The 23,786-nt window shown below is 38.6% G+C and overlaps 2 protein-coding genes across 4 annotated transcripts in view; both read right to left on the bottom strand.

Annotated features, from left to right (window-relative positions):
* LOC126377068 (uncharacterized) overlaps nt 1–23,786 on the bottom strand; it is a 450,327-nt gene that overhangs the window by 8,975 nt on the left and 417,566 nt on the right. The window lies entirely within an intron of this gene.
* LOC126377065 (octopamine receptor Oamb) overlaps nt 1–23,786 on the bottom strand; it is a 210,708-nt gene that overhangs the window by 25,420 nt on the left and 161,502 nt on the right. For all 3 annotated transcript variants that reach the window (XM_050024697.1, XM_050024699.1, XM_050024698.1), the window contains one exon: nt 5,367–5,572. In XM_050024697.1, the coding sequence (XP_049880654.1) occupies nt 5,367–5,484 (118 nt within the window). In that variant the 5' untranslated portion in view covers nt 5,485–5,572. The remainder of the gene's footprint in view (nt 1–5,366; nt 5,573–23,786) is intronic.

Genomic DNA, 23,786 nt, shown 5'->3' with positions numbered 1-23,786 from the left:
CTTTTGATTCGCCCGGGTTATTCATCCATTTACTCATTCTTCCTAAAATTAAGAGCTGTGAATCATCCGTCCCTTTCCAATTCGACGGATATGAAAATGACAGATATAACTTAAAATAAAATTAGGCGGTGTCTGCAGGAATCGGGGCCATAATCCGTCTAACTAACTAAGTAATAAAATTATCAACTTGTTGGAGCAAGTCCGGTACCGGAGATCAAATCGGCGCCTTCCGTTTGAGAAACAAGCCGTTGAAACACAGTATCATCTTAAATAAATAAATAAAATAATATACCCATATACCCATAGACGTACGAACTTGGGAAGCGTTCTAAATGGAAAACCGTTGTTTGCGCGCGGTGGCTGACAGATGGCGCTGACGTCACACCAGGAAATATTGAAAAACTTCTGAATAAATAATAAGTGGAAAGCCCAACTTTACAGGCAGGAGGATCTGTTAACCAACAAACCTGTTTTCCTTTATCGAAATGTTTTTGGTTTGGTTTGAGAACCCCAGTTCCTTTTTTTAAATTGGACTTATTTTTTCTTAAGGATAAAAGTTCAAGCATCGGTACTGCCTTTGCTTAGTTTAGTTAAGTTTTTTTCTTTTGTAAATGTCGATAAATTGCCGTGAATATTAGGATTAATATGCAGAACAGATTATGTGGTTACATAATACATAAATAGTCTATTTATGTCCCACTGCTGGGCACAGGCCTCCCCTCAATCAACCGGAGAGGGTATAAAAATAATAATAATAAAAACTTTATTTACTTAAAACAGGGTTCATACATAATTTCTTAGTATAAGTAACGCATTATAAACTTAGTCTAGTGTTCACTAGTATCTGAACTAGGCCGAGCCTGTATCTCAGATACTAAGGTATGGAGCATACTCCACCACGCTGCTCCACTGCGGGTTGAAGAAGGTATTTTTACGGCTAATAGCCGGGACCAACGGCTTAAAGTGCCCTTCGAAGCACGGAATCATCTTACTTTTCAGCACAATTAGTTGATTCAAGCCCGATAAGTCCTTTCCAAACAAAAGACAGTCTCACTAAGTGATTTCGACAATGTCCCAATCGGGAATCGAACCCGGACGTCCAGATCGTGAGCTTAACGCTCTATCACTAGACCATGGAGGCTGTTATTTATGTAAAGGTGAATAATTTGTTCATCCTTCATTCTCGTCCATTGACAAAATGCAATCAGTTGCTGCGTCAGCTAAGCAGCCTTGAGTGGCTTGAAGGCACTCCGATCTATTTATAGAACTATGCTGTTTTTTTTTGAGGTCATAGTAACAGTTGTTTAATGAGAACAAGAAAAAAAGTAATTTTCTTATAGACACTATGTTTTTGTTTTTAGTAAACTCACTACTACTTTATTAGTGAAAAATTTTATCCCTAATTCTTCTTCTATCATGTAGGTTGTGAGGTGGAGTACCAACTTCATCAAACCTGGTGTCAGGGTTACTATTGAGCCGCCAAAGGCCCCTGACATGGCTCATGTAACGACTACTTACTTACATCAGTAAGTAGTAACCGGTACCAGCTTAACGTGCCTTCCAAAGCACGGATCAACTTACTTTTTGGACAATCAGGTGATCAGCCTGTAATGTCCTAACCAAACTAGGGATCACAAAGTGATTTTTGTGATATGTCCCCACCGGGATTCGAACCCGGGACCTCTGGATCGTGAGCCCAACGCTCAACCACTGGACCATGGAGGCCGTTATATAATCCCTAATAAAATATGTCTAACAAGTTTTCAAATACTAAACCGTTTTTAAACCAACAATACATCGAAAGACCCGATAAACCTTTGATGGTTTAACATTTTCCAGCCGTTAATCCATTTGAAGTTTATCTACCAAACAACGGAACAATTTAACGAATTGGAACGCAAATCTATAGACGCAAAGACAAAAGGCGGCTTTACAGCCTGAAATCTTTTGTCAAGGTTTTTAAAGCCTCCATTTTCTGTAAAATAACAATTCATTTACACAATCAGAGGTACCTTTGCTTTATTCAACATACTATTGTCGGTTTGTTGTCGTATAAAAATGGGTTTTATTGCCATTGCGTAGGTCGTAGATTGGGTCGTGACGGCTAGAAGCTTTTTAATCCCATTTCCGCTTTGATTCACTGTACGTGACTACGCTGCTACAGCGTAGTACTTGCTACGGTGCTACGGGCTGATTTATCTCTACACGTTGGACTTGCTACGTCAGATGTAAGTTCCATTTTGTGACTCGTTAGAAAATTAAATGGGAATTGAATTGAAAACATTTCCTAGAGCGCTTTTGACAGTTACTTTAAGATCTTTCTTAGAAAGGTATTTGTTAGAGCTACTTAACAAAAAATTGTTTCTTTTTTACTTTGAGCTTACATACACCAAACATTAACCAAATTGGTGTTGTCCTTAGAAAAGGTTCAGTACGATCTACTCTGAATCGGCGTGCGTGTATTGAACGATTGATGTATGTGGAGGAAGCAAGAGAAGTGTGTCGGGATCGAAGCAAATGGAATTCCATAATCTCTGCTTACCCCGGCCGAAAACAGGTGTGAGTTTATGCATGTATGTAAGTTGAGTTTTAAAACAAAAAAGGATAATTTTTATAATGACACAATACATACTTAGATGTTTTTTCTTTTTTGACGTGACTTATTTTAGATTTGCCGCAGATGGCATTAACTACTTGGCCGGACAAACGGGGAGCGCTGAAGGCTCCATTATACACACCTAGATAAACTATAATACTTAACGGAAAATAGGCCTAATTTGATGTGTGTAGAATTTATTCCGACCAAGAATTCTCTCGAATCAAACATTTATTTTCTGTGAATTACAATGAGACAGGGTTTGCCTTTTAAAAGCCTAATTTCGCTGGTAGACCGCCACAGAATATATTATACATAGACGCTGAAAGTTAAATAAATTTGGTTCGAGAAAACGTTTCAATTTAAACCCGTGGATTAGAGTATTTTTCCACACGCCTTAAAAGCTATTTGAATCACACGTTCGCTTCTGCAATTTAGGACTAAAGTTAGTATGTATGGGATTAATTTTTAATTTTCTTCGCTGGCAATACTTAACTCGTATGCCCACCCACGCTAGTTATTCATAATACGGGTAAGACAACCCCATTACTCTAGCCTAGCCATAGAGGCGAGCTGATTGGCCAATCAGCTCGCTAGCAACACTTCAAAACCCCGATACTGACCCCGACGGCGTGGTCGACGATTTCTCTCCCAATAGTGATGTATAGGAAATAAAGACGCTTCTTGTTACTGAGTGGTTTAGACGTTACGTTGGAACAGACGTACATACACACATACATACAAAGCGGTTAAACATATAACGCTCCTTTTTGCTTCGCCGCAGTCGGGTAAGAAAGATAATAATTATCCCTTCAACTTATGGCATTTTCACTTAACAGTCACTATAGAAATGGCTCTTGTCTCTTGCATTAATTTGGAAGTTGATCTCCAGTCCATTAGCGGATTGCGTTTCTCGCGAGCTATCCACCTGAATCAAGGCTACATACATAAATTGACGCTAACAGACGAGGTTGCATATTTATGGAACACGACGTTCGTGCCTCCCCCAGCGGGGTCCACATAACACCAGCGTCCTGGTTCACGAGGCGACAGATTCGCGCCCGACTGGGCACCCTCAAGCCTGTTGTCTAAAACATTGTACCGGGTGAGAGCCTTTAGGGCTCCCCATTTGTCCGGTTAAGTAGTTAATGCCATCTGCGGCAAATCTACAATAAGTCACGTCAAAAAGAGAAAAAAAAACACGACTAATGTTTGTTTACCATTGCTTACCCACAAGTTTTTGTTACCTACTTATCTATGTATAATGTAAGACGGATATCGTAGATACCTAGCATCGACACAAACCATGGTTTAACGATGCTAGTTAGCATAATCACTGTGTGTACTAAATTTTTGAAATAAATAAATAAAATAAAAAATAAAATAAATAAATGCTGAGTGAGGCCCTTTTATCTCAGAACGTCCAACACTACCTTATGAATTTAGAAATCAGAATCATTTATTCAACGTAATTATCATGGATAAACTTGTTGAAGGTCAATGTAACATTTTTGAATTAACGTCGTTTCGCAAGGTGTTATGGCTGAGGAGAAGATATGACAAGAAACTGCAACAGCAACACATCTATTAAATTCCTCTAGTTATTTAATAACTTGTAATGTATACCCTACATTACAAGTTATTTAATAACTAGAGGAACACATTCAATACCATGATCAATATGACTGACTTCCTTTATGTATACAATAATTAATCTCGTCAAAAAATATAGAAAACAATAGAAATTGTTTATTATAAATGGACGCCGCACACAAAAGCAAGACAATAAGGTACATCACATAAAAAAAATCACAAAACAATTACAAAAATCATAGAGGATGTTCATTAGAATGATCATAAAAGGTGGTGGTGGACGTCCTTATAAAGGCCGCACTCAGCACGAGTCGCGGCGTGAATAAAGACGCTGGTATTACGTGGAGCCTGCTGGGTGGGTAATAAAAATATGAAGTTTCAAGTAACCACCAGAAGCGCAGAAAATTATAAGAGCTTATCAGTAATCTGCAGGCTCCAATTGGGTCATTCTTGTACCCCTGTTCACCTTAATAAACTTCGAATCCGGGACTCCTCTATTTGTGAATGCGGCATCGAGGACGGAACGACTGACCATGTTTTGTTCAACTGCTCTCTCAGACCAGTCTCCCTTTATGATATCCTCCCTCCCAAAATTCCCAAACCTATAAATGTTAAATCCCTCCTCTTGTATACTAACACCCCTCTAATCAGACTAATTTGTAAATATATAATTTATGTAAATACAATATTAAATTGTGATAAACGTTTTGTGACGTCCTGTTTTGTCTTGTTGCAGGTTAACTCAAGGTTTAGCTCTCTACCTACAGTTTAAAATTAATCAACCTGTCAAATTTTTTCAGTTTGTTTTCTGATCACTTCGACACTGGCAGAATGGTCGTACTCCTAAGTGACCCATTGCCATAATAAAAAAAAGAGCTTATCAGAAATGTAATAAGCTGGTGTACCTACCAGGAGAGCATGAAGAATCAATTGGTTACAGACCATGTATTAGGCGATGAAGAGCAAAACTATATCCGATCACAATCTTAAAGTACCAGGAACGCATACAGTATAAAGAGCTCACTAGAAATAAGAAATAAATATAAACAAACACTTGATAGTCATATTATAGATTCACACACTAGTTTACTAAGCACTTGATAGTTCCTAAGACAGGTATTTCGACGACGAGGTACCAGGCGTGCAGAATGAAATAGGAGCGTGGCTTGGTACTAACCTGCAATAACCAGTACGTCGATGAGCGCGAGTATGGCGAGGCTGACGAGGCTGGTTGGCTCATCCCATCGCACGTCTTCGAGGAGCGCCGCGCACGCAGTCTCGTTCAGCGAGCGCATATTACGCGCGTCGCCGCACGCGCAGCGCGCCCCGCGGGGCGCATCGCCCGGCCAACGTTATGATGGTTTCATTTTTGTTATGTCGGCTCTGTGGGCAAAGGATATTGGGGTTAAAACTACGGCCTGTTGCCTTGTTTTTGCAATAATCAGAAGCAATACCTATGTATTAATAATAGTAAATTTGTATATACAGGGTGTTACTGACACCGTAACGAACACTAAGGCGATTATTTAGACCACGATTCTGAGTTGATATCAAGTGGAATTTTCCGTTGCGAAATTCATGTTTTTGTAAGATTTTTTAATTATTTTCAATTATATACTTTTGCGACGGAAAATTCCACTTGATATCAACTCGGAATCATGGTCTGAATCATCCCTCAAAGATTTCGTATATACCTGGCTGTATATACCTAGTTTAAAACTATTTCTACGAGCTACATCGCACGTCTTACCGAGCTTTTGGTTAGACCAACACCACCAACTCCACCAAGCCGTATCGCCGGCAGTGACGATAGTATTAATCGATTTGAGAAAAAAATCGATACTAAATCTATCGTTTCGTTTAGAGCACACTTTTTAGACCTGCAGTCTTCACAGCAAGAATTGCCCCGATACTGTCCAATCTCTCTTAGGAGTAGAACAGGGAGAAGCAGTATCTTATATTTCAATACAATACAATACAATACAAATACACTTTATTGCACCAAAATAAAAATAAATAATTACAAAAAAGACTCTTAACTAAGTACAGTCATGAGCAATATAATGTACCCACTTTAGGACTCTGTCGCACTAACATATTTGACATTTAGTGAGATTTACAGTTCAATCAAAAAAGTTAATGTGACATGGTACCAAAGTGTATACATTTTAATGCTCGTGACCGTACATGGCAAAATAAGGTGAGGAAAAATGTAAAAATTGAAAGATTGCGGGTAGAAACTATACCCGCAACTACACACTATATTTTGTGTAATTCTCTGCCGGAGTGGAACTAAGGAGTGGAATTCTCTGTCGTTTTTTGTATTTCCGAATGCATATAACCCGGGTGCTTTCAAGGCCAGAGTGAACAGGCACCTTCTGGGCGAGCTCGCTCCATCTTAGGCCTCGTCAATGCCTTCGGGCAATTGGGTAAATAAAAATTATTATTACAATATTTTTTTTTATTACTATTACAATAAAAATTGGGTAATTGGGGTTTTTTTTCGGGTAAAAAAAGTTTAATTCGATTTTATCCATTAACGCTATCTTGAAAGCAATTAAACGGGTAACAAAACCGAAAACCGATGGGCAAATGGGCGAATAATCGAAAAAACCGATTTTAACGGTTATGTCCCCGGTGACCGTTTACAGCCCGGTAACGGTGCGAGTAATGTTCCGGTTGGTGAGTTTTCAGGCAAATTTTGCGGTCACCGTACTTATGGGGTTATTTCACACTGAATTTATAAAACGCACTTGACTTTATAATTTTTGTACTCGGTGAAAACCTTGCCCGGTCATGTAGTGAATATGTCACAAGACACGTACTAGCGACTCATAAGTTACACGTCAAGACAGACGATGCGCGCGAGTGATAAACATCCTGCGCGCGCAGGCGAAATCTGAGACCGCGCGCGGGCCAGATTTCATTTAGGTACTTTAAGGAAAGTATAAATAGCTTCCGTGGTCCAGTGGTTTGAGCGTTGGGCTCACGATCCGGAGGTCCCGGGTTCAACTCCCGGTGGGGACACATCACGAAAATCACTTTGTAATCCCTAGTTTGGTTATAGGACATTACCGGCTGATCACCTGATTGTCCGAAAGAAAGATGATCCGTGCTTCGGAACGTACTTAAAGCCGTTGGTCCCGGTTACTACTTACTGATGTAAGTTAATAGTCGTTATATGAGCCTTTGGCGGCTCAATAGTAACCGTGATCAGGGTTTGGTAATCCACCTCACAACCCACACGATAGAAAAAGAAACGGAAACACCATTGTTGCACCATCCTGCATCCAAGTTATTTGTAAATGTTTGTTTCCTTTTGGTGGTTGCCTGGAAGAAATTGATCTAGAGCAATAAGGCCATCCAAATTGTACTGTATTCATGTGTTATGTCTGATTGTTGAAATTTAGTTCTCTGCAGTAAAGTATATTTGATTTGATTTTTTGAAGAACCTGGAAAGTGCCTCATGGAGTTGCGTCCGTTAGTAACTGTTTGGTGTGAAACAGTAATTATAAGGTCATGTCCGATGACGTCATCAGTTATGTACGACCAAGATATGCAAATGTGGTCTTTACGGTGGACGGAATTAGAACCGCGATAGTGACCGTATTTACTCTAAGCTTTAATTAAACGAACTGAGCTACAATATTCCATGGTCGAATCCTGGTCGGGTAATTTGGGAAAAGCGTTTTTATTACCCGCCGTTTGTTGAGTATTTTCTAATAAACCGTGAAAATAATGAAATTATTTAAAAAAAAAGAACAGAAAATATCATGAATTTCCGTCGGGAAATTCCACTTGATATTAACTCAGAATCAACTTAATCATCAGCTTAATCATCCCGCTCAGTATTCCTTGCGATATCACTTCTTCTATCTCAACACTCAACCTCATCAACTCTGGTCTCAGGGTTACTATTGAGCCGCCAAAGGCCCCTGACATGGCTCATATAACGACTACTTACTTACATCAGTAATTAGGAACCGAGACTAATGGTTTAACGAGCCTTCCGAAACACGGATCGTCTTACTTTCGGACAATCAGGTGATCAGCCTATATGTCCTAACCAAACTAGGGATCACAAAGTGAGTTTTGTGGTTTTTCCTTCCGGTTAACGAACCCGGGGCCTCCGGATCGTGAGTCCAATGCTCAACCACTGGACCACGGAGGCCGTTAGCGATGCCACTAACATCCTGTAGTTTTTCTTAAAATCTTTTGCAACTTGGCTAAGGCCCACGTAGCAGCAAGGCGTACATCACGATAGGGTAAGTATTAGATAATTATGTAAATGAGAAATTCAGAGGGAGAATAAATTAGAACGACCGCGAATGGGACGAGTAGTATTTATACTAAAATTAAACTTTGTACATGTTTAAACATGTCAAAGGGAAAGTAGGTCTTTCTCGTTCACAAAACACTTCAGAACCCCGATACCAACCCCGCCGGCGTGGTCGACGATTTCCCTCATTCAGCGCTTATCACTATCGACCCACTAGGTCGATTAATTCTTTCAAATATTCTTCCTCTCAGACGACGTCCTGGGCTGGGCAAACTGGGCATTTCAAGGTTATCCCAGCTGACGTCATTCCACACTACGTTGCCATTTTGTAAAAAAAAAACCTAAACAAAAACCAGGCCTGGTAAGAAGAATACAGAAGCTGATCACGTGTTTCCCGTTTTTCGTTTTTTTTTTGTATTTTATTTCATTTTTATGAATAATATTAATTTTATTTTATTTATAAGAACATTGATAATTTTAATTTTATTTGATTTTATATAATTTAATTTTATTTTAATAATGGAATCTAATGTAATCTGAAATAAATAATTTGAATAAGAATTTAAGTTGGGCTATTTTCAGGTGTATAGGGACAGCGCAAGTGGTTAGGATTCTTCCTTTCCTTTGTCTTTTTCTTTTTCATATTTGTTTTTTTCTTTTTTTACATTCTGCATTAATGTGCATCAAACAATTTTAGACATGTTTTATTAATGAAAACGCATCCCTACGAAGTAAACATAAACTAAACGTACGCAATACGCATGAGTGAAACAAAAATAAACATGTTTACCAAAGATGAGTCATACTGCAAATGTAAACATAGCCTACTCTCTCTATTGTTTGACGTCATAGCATATTTGAATTATTTCTCTATCGTGTGGGTTGTGAATTGGATTACCAACCTCATCAACCCTGGTGTCAGGGTTATTATCGAGCCTCCAAAGGCCCCTGACCAACTCATGTAACGGCTACGTACTTACATCAATAAGTAGTAACTGAGACCAATGGCTTAACACTTATGATCTCTATACATGAATTCGAAAATAGGTTTAGGGTCATGCTAGGATTCGAACCTGTGATCTCATAGTGAGAGTCCCTGGCTTTGACTCCAAACGAAAAATCTGGACCCGACTGAACTGGTGTAGAACCAACCATGGAAAGTCGAACCATCACCTACATAAATGGGGCTTAAAGCGGTCGCCATATTGTGAATACCTCACATAGTGAACGAGTGCCCTCTGCACCGGTTCCCAGGTGGCATAGCCGGGCTGCATTGTGTGACGGATGCGGCAGAGACTTGGTTAGGGGAGCTTGAGATGGATATATGAAAAAAATAAAAAATTAAAAATTATATAATATTATAGTGAGAGTCAAGCGGTTGTCCCTCTGGGCTACTACGGCTCTACATGCGCAAAGGCACCTATAAATACAAAAAAAAAGAATGTTTATTGTTTTCTTTTATAAAAAATATAAATATAGTTAGTGCGACAGAGTCCTAAAGTGGCTACATTATATTGCTCATGACTGTACACACTAATTCTGTTAAAGTAATTTGGTATTATATTATAATGTATATGTCACCGTAAAATTGTAAATAACGTTAGATTATAATCTATCTCGCGAGATTGTGAACTGTCGAAAAATTGTGAAACGTAATATACTGCTTACAATTTAACGTATTATTATTTGTCAGATTATAATCTATCGAAGTAAAACTGTTAAATCACAATCTTACAATTGTCAAATTGTCAACTGTCCGACGGCTGTCCCTGATTGGTCGGCCTTACAGTAGACCGTTCTGTGTCCATAGAGTTAGGAATAAAACACAGGTGTCAGTCAAATAAAATAAATGCTCTTCAAGATTGTGAAATCAAGTACGTATTTATTAATTATTTAGTAAGTAATCAATAATTCTGACATCACATGGTAAGAAAAAATGTATCAAAATTAAAAAATCTGAAACGTATCATTCAGTATACTTTTCGTGTGTAGGATAAACATGCTGGCGGCGTAGGGGTGGCCCAGGGGCCACCCCCGCCGCACCCTAACCTACTGTTATGCCTTGTAAAAATTATGACAAAACACTATTATTCTAAAAAAGAATTATGGATATCTATTTATTAATCCCAAAAATAAGTTATACCTAACAAACCAGTATTCCTAGATGTTATTATGGGAAAGTAAAACTATTATGCTAAAAAGCGTTATGCAAAAAGGATTATGATAATTAAAATTATGACAAAAACATTTATGCATTTTAAGAGAATCCCAAATTAACATTATGCTCACTCTAATAGTTTTGTAACTCTATGGTATAGCACGCGAGGTGCGTTTCGTATCACAATTTGACGGTTTCACTTTGATAAATTATAATCTACCGAAAAATAATACGTTAAATTGTAGGCAATATGATACGATTCATAATTATTCGACAGTTCACAATCTCGCGAGATTCATGTTTATGGAACACGATGTTCGTGCGTCACCCAGCAGGGTCCACATAATACCAGCGTCGTGGTTCACGCCGCGACTTGTCCTGAGTGAGGCCCTTTTATCTCAGGACGTCCACCACCACCTTATGGTCATTTCGACAAACATCCGTCTTGCTTTTTTGTAATTGTTTTAGTGGAAATAATATGATGTTGTCTTTTTTTTGTGTGTGGCGCCTTTTTATAATAAACTATTTCCCAAACTATTCTCTATTCTATTCTATGAATGTTTGGAGAACGTAGCCTGAAAAGTTCCTCATTCCCTATTCTTCTTCGTCGTTCCCTCACTGCTGAGGATCGCGACCACAGGTTATGGTTTTCCACTCGGTACGGCTATATGCTGCGTGCACCGCCCTCTGTATGCTACCGCTCACCGTCTTCTTCACGATGTCAGACCACCTCGTAGGCGCCCTTCCTCGCGCACGTTTGCCATCCATTTGCCCAACGATGATCTGCTTCTCCAGACTGTGCTTCGGAGACCGCATAATATGTCCGAAGAAGCTTAGGGCACGATTCCGGCATATTGAGGAGAGCCGCGTCGTGATCTTGAGCTCTTTTAATATGGACTCATTCGTACGCATCGCAGTCCAAGGTATGCGTAGCAACCTACGCCAACACCACATTTCGAAAGCATCGATCTTACTGCAATCGCGGCTCTTCAAGCTCCAAGTTTCGGCACCGTACATAAATATGGAAAACACCAGAGCCCGAACCAAGCGCACCTTAGTTGTGCGTCGAATACCACGGTTCTTCCAAATCTTATCGAGATTAGCCATCGCACTTTTAGCCATAGCAGCCCTACGGCGGATCTCATCGGTGATCATTATTCATTCCCTATGACTATGACAAAAAAGTTTTAAATGGAATAGTTTCTAACTTTTATTGCATCGAATTAGAACGGTTGTGTATTATACTCATGTGACAGTTTCGTAAAGTAATTACAAAGCCAAACAACTGCGGAGACAGTTAATTAGTGAACGGAACGTTTAGAACGGTCAGTCTTGTGGTCTGAATGAGAGAGGCATTTGCAACAAACGCTCCACAGTAAAACAGTTGTTTCATTTTACGTTTTCGTACAACAAATGACAATGGGCACATTTGTATGAAACTTGGTCCAAGAACCTCCACTGATGAGACTTATATGTAATGAAAGCTTATACTTTCCCTATGATTCTGGCAAAGTTCTATCAGATTCTGTCCCAGGGTTCTTTTTCTACAGCCATGTTTGTCCTGGCTAAAAATGTGATAAAATACAGTGGGGGACTAAAATCGACTCAAGATTTGTTGCTCAGTAACTAAATCTACATAGCCAGGACAAACACGGCCGTAGAAAAAGAATCCCGGGACAGAATCTGATAGAACTTTGCCAGAATCATAGGGAAAGTATAAGCTTTCATTACATATAAGTCTCATCAGTGGAGGTTCTTGGACCAGTTTCGCCCATTCTCCTTTGTCTAGGACAAGCGCCATCTAGCGCATATTTTAGGAACCAATTAGTTCGCTTCGTTCGTTTTTATCTCACTGTCAAGATATTTGAAAATGTAACTTAGTAAGCAAAAAATCTAACAGATGTCGCTTCTTCTTCTTATCGTGTGAAGTGTAATACCAGACTCATCAATCCTGGTGTCAGGGTTATGATTGAGCCGCCAAAAGCCTCTGACATGGCTCATGTAACGATTACTCACTTACATTAGTAAATAGTAACCGGCTTAACGTGCCATCCGAAACACGGATCATCTTACTTTCGGACAATCAGGTGATCAGCCTGTAAGAAAATAAATAAAAAAATAAAAAGAGTTTATTTCGGACATGTTCCATAGTGGTTAGTAACAAGCAATAAACAACTTAATCTAGTGATAGTAATAGAACGATAAAAATAAAATAACATAGTAATGTCCTAACCAAACTAGGGATCACAAAGTGAGTTTTGTGGTTTTTCCTTCCGGTTAACGAACCCAGGGCCTCCGGATCGTGAGTCCAATGCTCAACCACTGGACCACGGAGGCCGCCACAGATAATAAGAAGATGGAGTGAACGACGAAATGCGACTTTTATTTTCAGGTAAAGTTTACAGGTAAAATGAAGGTTGTTAATGGCGCTGATTTCAAATTTTAATTTCTAATATTGTAGGTACACAGGAAAATATTATTACTTACTTTTTATTACACTGATTTAGAAGACGGTTTAAATATTTTTTCATTTAGCTCTGTTGGCTCGAACATTAAACACGGCAATACGGCTCAACACTTATTAAGTTGGTCTATCTGAAACCTGGCTGATGTGTGGGTATCTAGTTAATTTTGCGATGGTGGGTGTACACTCTGATTTTTTTTTTTTTTTTTGACGTGACTTATTGTAGATTTGCCGCAGATGGCATTAACTACTTGGCCGGACAAATGGGGAGCGCTGAAGGCTCTCACCCGGTACAACGTTTAAGACAACAGGCCTGAGGGTGCCCAGTTGGGCGCGAACCTCGGCTCAGGGCGTCGTCTGAGAGGAAAAAATATTTGAAAGAATTAATCGACCCTAGTGGGTCGATAGCGATCTACCTCAATAATAATTAGGATATAATTGTGAACTTACATTTTTACAATTTTATCTAGGCAGTGGAATTCTCTGTCATCTTTTCTATTTTCGAATGCATATAACCCGGGTGCTTTCAAGGCCAGAGTGAACAGGCACCTTCTGGGCGAGCTCGTTCCGTCTTAGGCCTTGTCAATGCCTTCGGGCAAGTCTGGAGCCGAGAGCAAAGCCATCAAAAAAAAAAATTTGGGTCTTTTAAATGCATCATACGCTCATAATCCCTCACTTGCCCCACACTGGCCGTATCACGTCTCTCCACCCATTCAACTGCCTATTTGCCGATCTCCGATCTGTTGTTCCATCCCCTATTTACATTAAGGCAACGAACCAATTTTAAACTAAGCGAGTACAACTACAACTTTAATAATCATTGCGTCCCCTGGATTTTAGTCGCGTTATGGTTGGTAATTAATTCTTCTTCTATTGTGTGGGTTGTTAGGTGGAGTACCAGCCTCATCAACCCTGGTGTCAGGGTTACTATTGAACCGCCAAAGGCCCCTGACATGGCTCATGTAACGACTACTTACTTACATCAGTAAGTAGTAACTGGGACCAACGGCTTAACGTGCCTTCCGAAGCACGGATCATTTTACTTTTTGGACAATCAGGCGATCAGCCTGTAATGTCCTAACCAAACTAGGGATCACAAAGTGATTTTTGTGGTATGTCCCCACCGGGATTCGAACCCGGGACCTCCGGATCGTGAGCCCAACGCTCAACCACTGGACCACGGAGGCCGTCTTTTAAATAAAAAAGTCCGAAGCAAACATATAAACATAAACAGCCCATACAGGGTGTTAGTGACATCGTAGCGAATACTGAGGAGGATGATTCTGAGTTAATAATCAAGTGGAATTTTCCGTCGCAAAATTCATAATTTTTTTATTAGTTTTTTTTTAAATTATTTTCTATAGTAATACTTTTGCGATAGAAATTCCACTTGATGTTAACTCAGAATAATGAGCTAAATCATCCCTCACAGTATTCGTTACGATGTCACTTACACCCTGTATAAGAAGTACCATTGCTGGGCACAGGCCTCCCCTCAAACAACCGAACAGGTTGAGGAGCATACTCCACCACGCTGCGTCTGCGGGTTGGTGGTATGTTGGGCTAGTAGTAGTACTGATTGTCCGAAAGTAAGATGATCCGTGCTTCGGAAGGCACGTTAAGCCGTTGGCCCCGGTTAGTACTTACTGATGTAAGCAAGTAGTCGTTACATGAGCCATGTCAGGGGTCTTTGACGGCTCAATAGCAACCCTGACACCAGGGTTGTTGAGGTTAGTACTCCACCTCACAACCCACACGATTGAAGAAGAAGAATTGTAGATATTTCGCGAATGACATTAACTAATTGGCCGGACAAATATGTACTAAGTGCTTGTACGAATATTGTAGGAGGAAGAAAACGTACACACATATATATATGTATAACCGGCAGGGCGTGTTAATTAAGATGGATATGTCATTTCATATTACTTAACTTGATTAAAACGAGACAGCAATAATAATGGTGAAGTAGGGAAGTAAATCATCGTAAGTGAGCCTTGGAAGCATTGATATACAGGGTGTTAGTGACATCGTAACGTATATCAAGGGGGATGATTCAGAGTTAATATCAAGTGGATTTTATTTAACATAAACAGCCAATACACGTTCCACTGCTGGGCACAGGCCTCCCCTCAATCAACCTGAGGGGGTACTGCGGATAATACCAATTACCACTTGATATATGAATTTCAGTATTTCAATCAATTAACCCTTTTGGATCAGGCGGGATCAAATTAGGCTGTAAACTGATCCAACCGTAATTATATTTCGTCTAAATAATGAACAAGTTGATGAAATAATAAACCAATCGTAACATAATACATCAACTAGATGACCTGGTGAACTTGATATCACCCTTTTCCATATTTAACACCGTTCAATGCTTCCCTGGACTTCCACAAGTATTTCAAGACTAAAATTAACCAAACCAGTTCAGCCGTTCTTGAGATTTTAATTAAATTCAATTCTTTATTGGTGCAATCATGTGTATAAAGGTTCTTCAAATTAATTATTTAGCACTTACAACAAGACACCTCGTCGGGGAACTGCAAATTTTCTTTCTTTGATATATCAAATATATAGAAATAAAAAAAAAATAGAAGTAACTCAATCATACAATATAAGACACAACAACAATATCAGACATGATAACAAAGAGCATTTTAACTTAATAAAATGAATTTGTGGATCAAAATAATTATTTCGATTCGAAAAACTCCTGCAGATTATAATATTTTTTATTAATTAGGTATTTTTTCAATTTTTGCACGAAGTTATTATAATATACTAAAATCCGATATTTCTTTTGGAAGCTTATTATATACAGGGTGTTAGTGACATCGTAACGAAAACTTTGAGGAATGATTCAGGCCATAATTCTGAGTTGATATCAAGTGGAATTTACTGTCGCAAAAGTATGGAACGGAAAATAATTTAAATAAGCTCTAAAATTTTCATGACTTCTCCGAAAGGAAATTCCACTTGATATCGACTCAGAATCATGGTCTGAATCATCCCCTTCAGTATTCGTTACAGTGTCACTAACACCCATACCTACTTGTATGGCTACTGTATGTACTTGTATGGGGTGTAAGTGACATCGTAACGAATACTGAGAGGGATGATTCAGCCGATTATTCTGAGTTAATATCAAGTGGAATTTTCCATCGCAAAACTATAGAATTGAAAATAATTAAAAAAAACTAAAAAAATAACATGAATATTGCGACGGAAAATTCCACTTGATATTAACTCAGAATCATGGTCTGAATCATCTCTCTGAGTATTCGTTACGATGTCACTAACACCCTGTATATTATTTTTATCGCCATAATAATATTATGTGCATTCTTACTGTATAACTTCATATTTACTCTGGGAAGTATCAGTTTATCTGTACGTCGAGTTTTAGTGAGACTAACGAACAGCAAATCGTTTTATATACAGGATGTTAGAGACATCGTAACAAATACTGAAAGAGATGATTCAGACTATGATTCTGAGTTAATATCAAGTGGAATTTGCCATCGCACTTAAAAGATATTGGTTTCATTTTTCCTTGTAGTTTGTTTATTTTTAGAACATAAATTATTGTCAAATACAGGCTGTTAGCGACATCGAAACGAGATTTTTGAGGGATGATTCAGACCGTGATTCTGAACTGGTATCAAGTGTAATTTTCCGTGGCAAAAGTATGGAACTGAAAATAAATTAAAAAAAACACTAAAATTTTCATTAAATTTCCGACAGGGAATTCTTCTTGATATCAACTCAGAATCATGGTCTGAATCATCCCCATTAGTATTCGTTACGGTGTTACTAACACCCTGTCTAAAAAAATACCTTCACAAATACCTTACACACCCAATTGTCGAGATAACATTCCACTCCTATCGCACGTTTACACGCTATCAGCAGCTATAAAACACCCGACACAGAAGGCTTCTACTATTGGTTATCACCACAACCCACACCCTGGACACTCCATACAACGATCTCATTCTTATTCTGAGCTGTTTACCGCTTATAATCTTCTTCTATCTTTTGAATGAGAAAAGTACTAGATTTTTAGTTTAGGTATCAAATAATAGTAAGGACGAGAGACGGTATATGCGGTTGTGCACCCGCCTATGCACTAAAAGTATTCCTGCCTGCTTCCGACTTCATCAGTAGTGGATAGGTAGTATATCTTTTTTTTGACGTAACTCATTGTAGATTTACCGCAGGTGACAATAACTACTTGGAGGGACTAATGGGGAGTGCTGAAGGCTCTCACCCGGTACAAAATTAATTTGTCCAGTCAAGTAGTTTATGCCGTATGCAGTAAATACTTATATTTTTTTTTGATGTAACTTATTGTAGATTTGCTGCAAATGGCATTAACTTTTTGGCCGGACTTAAATGAATACACACTTACCATCTTATCTCTCTGTCTGTCTGATTATCCGCTTTAACGCTAAACAACCAATTTTTGATGAAACAGATATATTAGAACTTGGAAAAGGACAAAGTTTAATTGAATTACCTATTTGATAATTGGATTTAATTTCGGCTGTCAAAGAAGAGTGCAGGTATATTCTCAACGCTTGTTTATGTTTTAATTACGCACTTGACAGTTGTAACAATAAAATATGAAATAAGTCGGATATAGTAGTTTAACATTTAACAATAATTTTATCCAACAGTTTTTTTTATGAAGAAATTTTTTAAATATTTTATTTTTACAAAGTTAAAATGCGATTTTTTATCTGTGTATCACAACTCACAAGACCCGAAACACGGGCGGCCATGATTGTATTTCGTGTGACGTCACATTTCACAAAATACTTCTTCTATCGTGTGGGTTGTAAGGTGAATTACCAACCTCATCAACCCTGGTGTCAGGGTTATTATTGAGCCGCCAAAGGCTCCTGACATGGCTCATGTAACGACTACTTACTTAAATCAGTAAGTAGTAACCGGGACCATTGTGCCTTCTAAAGCACGGATCATCTTACTTTTACAGGTTGATCACTTGATTGTCCAAAAAGTAAGACAAAATACTTAAATAAAAACTATCTGTCAGGTTTCAATATATACAATTTGACAGTTTCTTTGTTTGTTTTAATGTGACGTCGCATCGCACATCCTAAAACTGTCATGTAGCCAATTGTAAAAGTAGCATGGAAAATGCTGCACCGACAAGAGCGTGGCTCTTAAATTAATGATGAGCCAATTTTAAATTATTATTATTGCGTATGGCAGACAAATATCCTGCTTGGATCAAATATCCAGCTTAAGCTCCCCTAACCAAGTCTCTGCTGCATCCGTCACACAATGCAGTTCGGCTATACCACCTGGGAACCGGTGCAGAGGGCACTCGTTCACTATGTGAGATATGGTTTGGTCCGGGTGACCACATTCACAGTATGGTGACTCCTTTAAGCCCCATTTACATAGGTGATGGTTTGACTTTCCATGGTTGGTCCTACACCGGTTTAGTCGTGTCCAGATTTTTCGCTTGGAGTCAAAGCCAGGGACCCTCCGTGAGGGATCCCGAATAAGGTCCGAATTTGTGCCGTCGAACATGTACGAACGGCTTAGCCGGCTAAACGTTCTCGACTGAAATGGCTCACCGGACTGTTCCTTGCGAATCTCCCGGTGCTTTATCCTGCGATTTCATCATGGAGCCAATTTTAAATGATCGGATCTTTCCAATCTCACTCGATTCTCGCGTTTAAAACAGCACAATGGTATGTGCATCCGCAATCCCGGTAGAAATCAATCACATGAGCCTTTATCGCATTCTCTGTCCATGCACTCGACGCGATTGGAAAACCAATAGAAAGAACGTATTGTGGCCACGAGATCTTAAATTGCTGGCATTTCTTTAGATGGTTGGCCTAGGTGGCCAGGCATAGAATAAGGAATAATAGGTACTACGTATAGAACGGCAACTCTCCGCTCCCCACCAACGGTCGAGCTAGGATTCCTCAAACTGTGACTTTAGTCTTGTCTTTAAAAATACGCGACGTACATATCGCGATCAGGTCCAGGATGTTTTAAAGAAAGGCCAGGTCAAGAGAAGAGATGCTCTAAACTGGCGAGCATGCATGATTGGAAGAAGCGAAAAGCGGAATCGTGCCCTAAGCTTCTTCGGACATATTATGCGGTCTCAGCACAGTCTGGAGAAGCAGATCATCGTTGGGCAAATGTATGGGAAACGTGCGCGAAGAAGGGCGCCTACGAGGTGGTCTGACATCGTGAAGAAGACGGTGGGCGGCAGCATACAGAGGGCGGTCCACGCAGCATATAGCCGTACCGAGTGGAAAACCATAACCTGTGGTCGCGATCCTTAGCAGAGAGGGAACGACGAAGAAGAATTTTAAAAATAACATATTCTTTTTTTACCTCTTAACTTACCTATCTTATTTTCTCTAAAAAGCTTTATACAATAGAAAAAAAACATATTTTTCTTCAATTATTTTAAATTTCACAGTGACGTCACATTTCAACAAACTGTCAAACAGTATAACTTGAGGCTTTTTGGCGGGAGACGGGAACGGGACAGTTGCTTTCTTCATTGAATAATCTAAATAATTAATACGAAGTGGTGTTTTGTGGTTAATGATCGCATTAAGTTAGTCGGAAGACATTCGCGAGTGTTATTATATTGGAGTATTCAATAAACAAAGTGTATCTGCCTATTTTCGCTTCGTGCCAGGAAGCCGCTTCACAACTCAAAAGTTTATGCGGACTTTTGAGTTAATTCGTTTGGGGTTCGGAGTAGGAGTCTACTCCGAGGGTGGGGGCTTAGGTTTCATCATCATCACCTTTCATCATTTCATTAATCATCAAGAAAAAAAATACGTCAGACATGGCTGTATGGGCATAGTTCCCTTTGCCTTACTCTTCGGTGGGGGGGGGGGGGGGGTTATAAAACTTGAAACCTGACAGATAGTTTTTGTTTATTTTGTGAAATAATAGTGACGTCACACGAAGCTCAGTCATGGCAAAAACTCTTGGATAATTATCGTAAGAGGATAAATTATCATAATGTGACATGTTTCATATTTTATTGTTGCAACTGTCAAGTAGCCACAATTCCGTGATCTTGTGTATATGTAATTAAAAAAAAAAACAGTCCACTTGTCTCAAAGTGAAAGATAATCCTGACTAAAAATGTTTGGAATAATTTAAGAGTTATTGGAGTCTTGGCAGAGTTCAAATTACGCTTAAAACTTCATGAAAGCACTTTTCAAAACTAATATTTCATTTGGTTCGTCTTAAGTAACCTCGTGTAAGATAATCCGTAGATCTTCAAACAGGGGCGTAGCTAGGGGTGACACCGGTCTTCTCTCGAGAGGTGAGGTCAATGACCGAACTTATCAACCCTGGTGTCAAGGTTACCACTGAGCCAGTCAAAGGCCACTGACATGGCTTATATAACGATTACATAATTATAATCAAACACTTTATTGCATATAAATTTAAAAGAAATTTACAGGAAAACCTTGCAAAGGCGGCCTTATTATTATTATTATTATATAATAATATGCTCTGCCGAAGGTTGTTTTGTATGTGTGTGTATAGTCTTTTATTTATTATTATAGTTTTCTCTGATTATGGTTAGGTATATTTTTAGTATATATGGTTTATATTATATTGAGTATTTATTAATATAATATGTACGTATAGTATAGAGTATTTATTATATTTTTAGTTTTACTTTTAGGTATTTATTTTTTATTGCACCATCCCGCATCCAAGTTGTTTGCAAATGTTTGTTTCCTTTTGGTGGTTGCCTGGAAGAAATTGCTTTAGAGCAATAAGGCCGCCCAAATTGTACTGTTTTCATGTGTTATGTCTGATTGTTGAAATTTTAGTTCTGTGCAATAAAGTATATTTGATTTGATTTGAAGATTATACGTTTATACAACTACACTGTAGCTTAAAACTACTACTTACTGACAACGCTCTAAGTAGGTAATAGTACTTAAGTAAATAGTAGTAGAAACCGAGTCTTTAACGTGCACTCCGAAGCAAGGTATCATCTTATTTGTCCTGACCAAACCAAAGATAATCTCACAAAGCGATTTTTCTGTTACATTTAACCCAACCGTGAATCGAACCCAGGCCCTCTGGATCGTGAGCCCGACGCTCTAACGACTAGACAATGGTTCGCTAAATAACATTGTAACAGTGAGTGAAAATTAAAATGAATAAAAAAACTAGTGAATTTATTTTTCATTCGTTTTGACAAATCAAGAAGTCATTCTTGCGATGTGTTACTACAGTAACACCCTGGTACACACACACACATACACCACAAGTAACACACACAGTCTTCAAATAACACACACCGTGGGGTCAGGCCATGCCATGAGCCATGTTAGGAGCCTTTGGCGGCTCCATAATAACCCTTTTGTTTGGTAATTCATCTCACAACTCATACGATAGAAGAAGACCCCCCTAGTAACACACACACCCCGTAAATGTGTACATATTATAATGTCAATGGCAGTGGGTGTCACCTATACTTGATACGTTTCTGTCTTTCGCGGGCGCTCGTGCCTAATCTAAAAGTATGGAGCGCCTACCGATAAGGATTGGCAATTCCACTTCGCGACGTCGGGAGGTGTCGGCGCTAAGCGCTTTAAATTCTGATAAGGCGTTTGGGGATTATTATCCTCCTTGTTAGGTGATTTATTTGGTAAATACAAATTTGGGTGAAATAGCTTTCGAAAAAAAAGTCGCCAATTGCAATCCGTTGCGTTTTTATCAACCATGGTTAGTGCAAAAGTTGATGTACTTCTGTAAGTCATAGAATAAAGAAATAGCAATGGCTATTTGACATTTGTTTGCATTGCGCACTTACCTTTATATGCGCAAATGTCAAATTGCAATATTGCTTTTTTAGATGGATGGCTGCGATGTTGCGTTTTTAACCCCCTGAGTGTGAGAAGCTGCAGTAGTTTTAGGCGGATGAGACGTTTGTTATGTAAAAAATGACGATTCAAAGTGTAACTATGTTACCTACTGAATAAAGACATTTTCGCATTTGAATTTGAACCTATTGTTACACAAACATAAAACTCACAGTATGGTTGCAATTTCAGTTTCGCATTGCAGTTGCGAATCATAAATCGGATTACTATTGGAAAATGCTGCTTATATTTTCTTAATATCCGTCATATATCAATCACGTGTATTAAAATTTGAATTCAGAACGAATTATCTTAATAGTTCTTAGTTCACACAGGAATCAAAAGTATTTATATTATTGTTACTAGATGTCGCGTGGTTCGCTCGCAGCAAGCTGCTCGCGTGTCTTGTTTTCCCGCCATTTTTTTACCGCAATAGAATTTGACCAAGACTTAAATAGGTCTCGTGAAATTAAAAAAGTTCTAGGTGCTATAGTTTTGCCAGGCCATAGGGTGTCTCCCTGATGCGGAGCAAGTTTTCCAAGATGACGTTCCGATCACACCCCTATACATCATTTTTACACCCAAGACATTTTCTGGAAAAAGAAAAAAATATATGGCGGCCATCTTGTTTTTCGGCCATTTTGTTTTTTTTTTCACCGGCGATAAAATTTGACCAAGATTTAAATAGGTTTCGTGAAAACAAAAAAGTTCCAGGTGCGATAGTTTCGCCAGGCAGTAGGGTGTTTCCCTGATGCGGAGCAGACATCGGAAACCCAGACGTATTTTCATACTCGAGATGACGTTTCGATCACACCCATATAAGTACATAATTATTTTTTGTTGTTTTATTATTGTTTTTATTTTATTAAATTATTATTTTTTGTCTAAGTTTTTTAATTGTAGGTACATACTTGTTCATGTCATCATGTCCCTAGCATTATTCCATTTTTTCACAGGGTCCGCTTACCTAACCTGAAGATTTTATGGACCTCCGTGGTCCAGTGGTTCTATTTGATGTCAACTTAGAATCATGGTCTGAATCATCCTTCCAAGGTTTCGTTACGATGTCACTAACACCCTGTATATCCCATGATACAGTCCTAAACCAATTATTAGTTTAAAATAATCTGGCAACATTCATAAATGTTATTTATAACTTAGTTTCCAATTAATTTGAAGTTTAGGAAACCAGAAATCAGAATCATTTATTCGACGTAATTATCATAGATAGACTTGTTGAAGGTCAATGTAACATTTTTAAATCTACGTCATTTCGCAAGGTGTTATGGCTGAGGAGATGAAATGACAAGAAACTGTAACAGCAACACATATTTTAAATCAATGTAGTGATACATTGGTGCTAATTCCTGTAAATACCATCTAATTTTATTTTAAGTTATATCTGTCACTTTCTTATCCACCGAAAAGGAAAGGGACGGGTAATCGACAAGCATAAAATTTATGGAACACACGTCAATTTTAAGCACAAATCTAAACCAACCGTCTAAAAATTTTACATCCGTCAATAACCCGACACAGTTAGGTAGACAGCACGTCAAACGGATTGCATACCAGCGATGTACCTTTTGATTCGCCCGGGTTATTCATTCATTTACTCATTCTTCCTAAAATTAAGAGGTGTGAATCATCCGTCCCTTTCCTTTTCGACGGATATGAAAATGACGGATATAACTTAAAATAAAATTAGGCGGTGTCTGCAGGAATCGGGGCCATTTGTAAGTTATTTATTAATTAGAGAAACACATTTAAGATGCATGTAGCATTTCTAT

This window comes from Pectinophora gossypiella, chromosome 22, assembly GCF_024362695.1.
Source record: "Pectinophora gossypiella chromosome 22, ilPecGoss1.1, whole genome shotgun sequence".
Lineage (NCBI taxonomy): Eukaryota > Metazoa > Arthropoda > Insecta > Lepidoptera > Gelechiidae > Pectinophora > Pectinophora gossypiella.
Note: the sequence above shows the minus strand (reverse complement) of the source record. Positions and strands in the feature narration are given on the sequence as shown.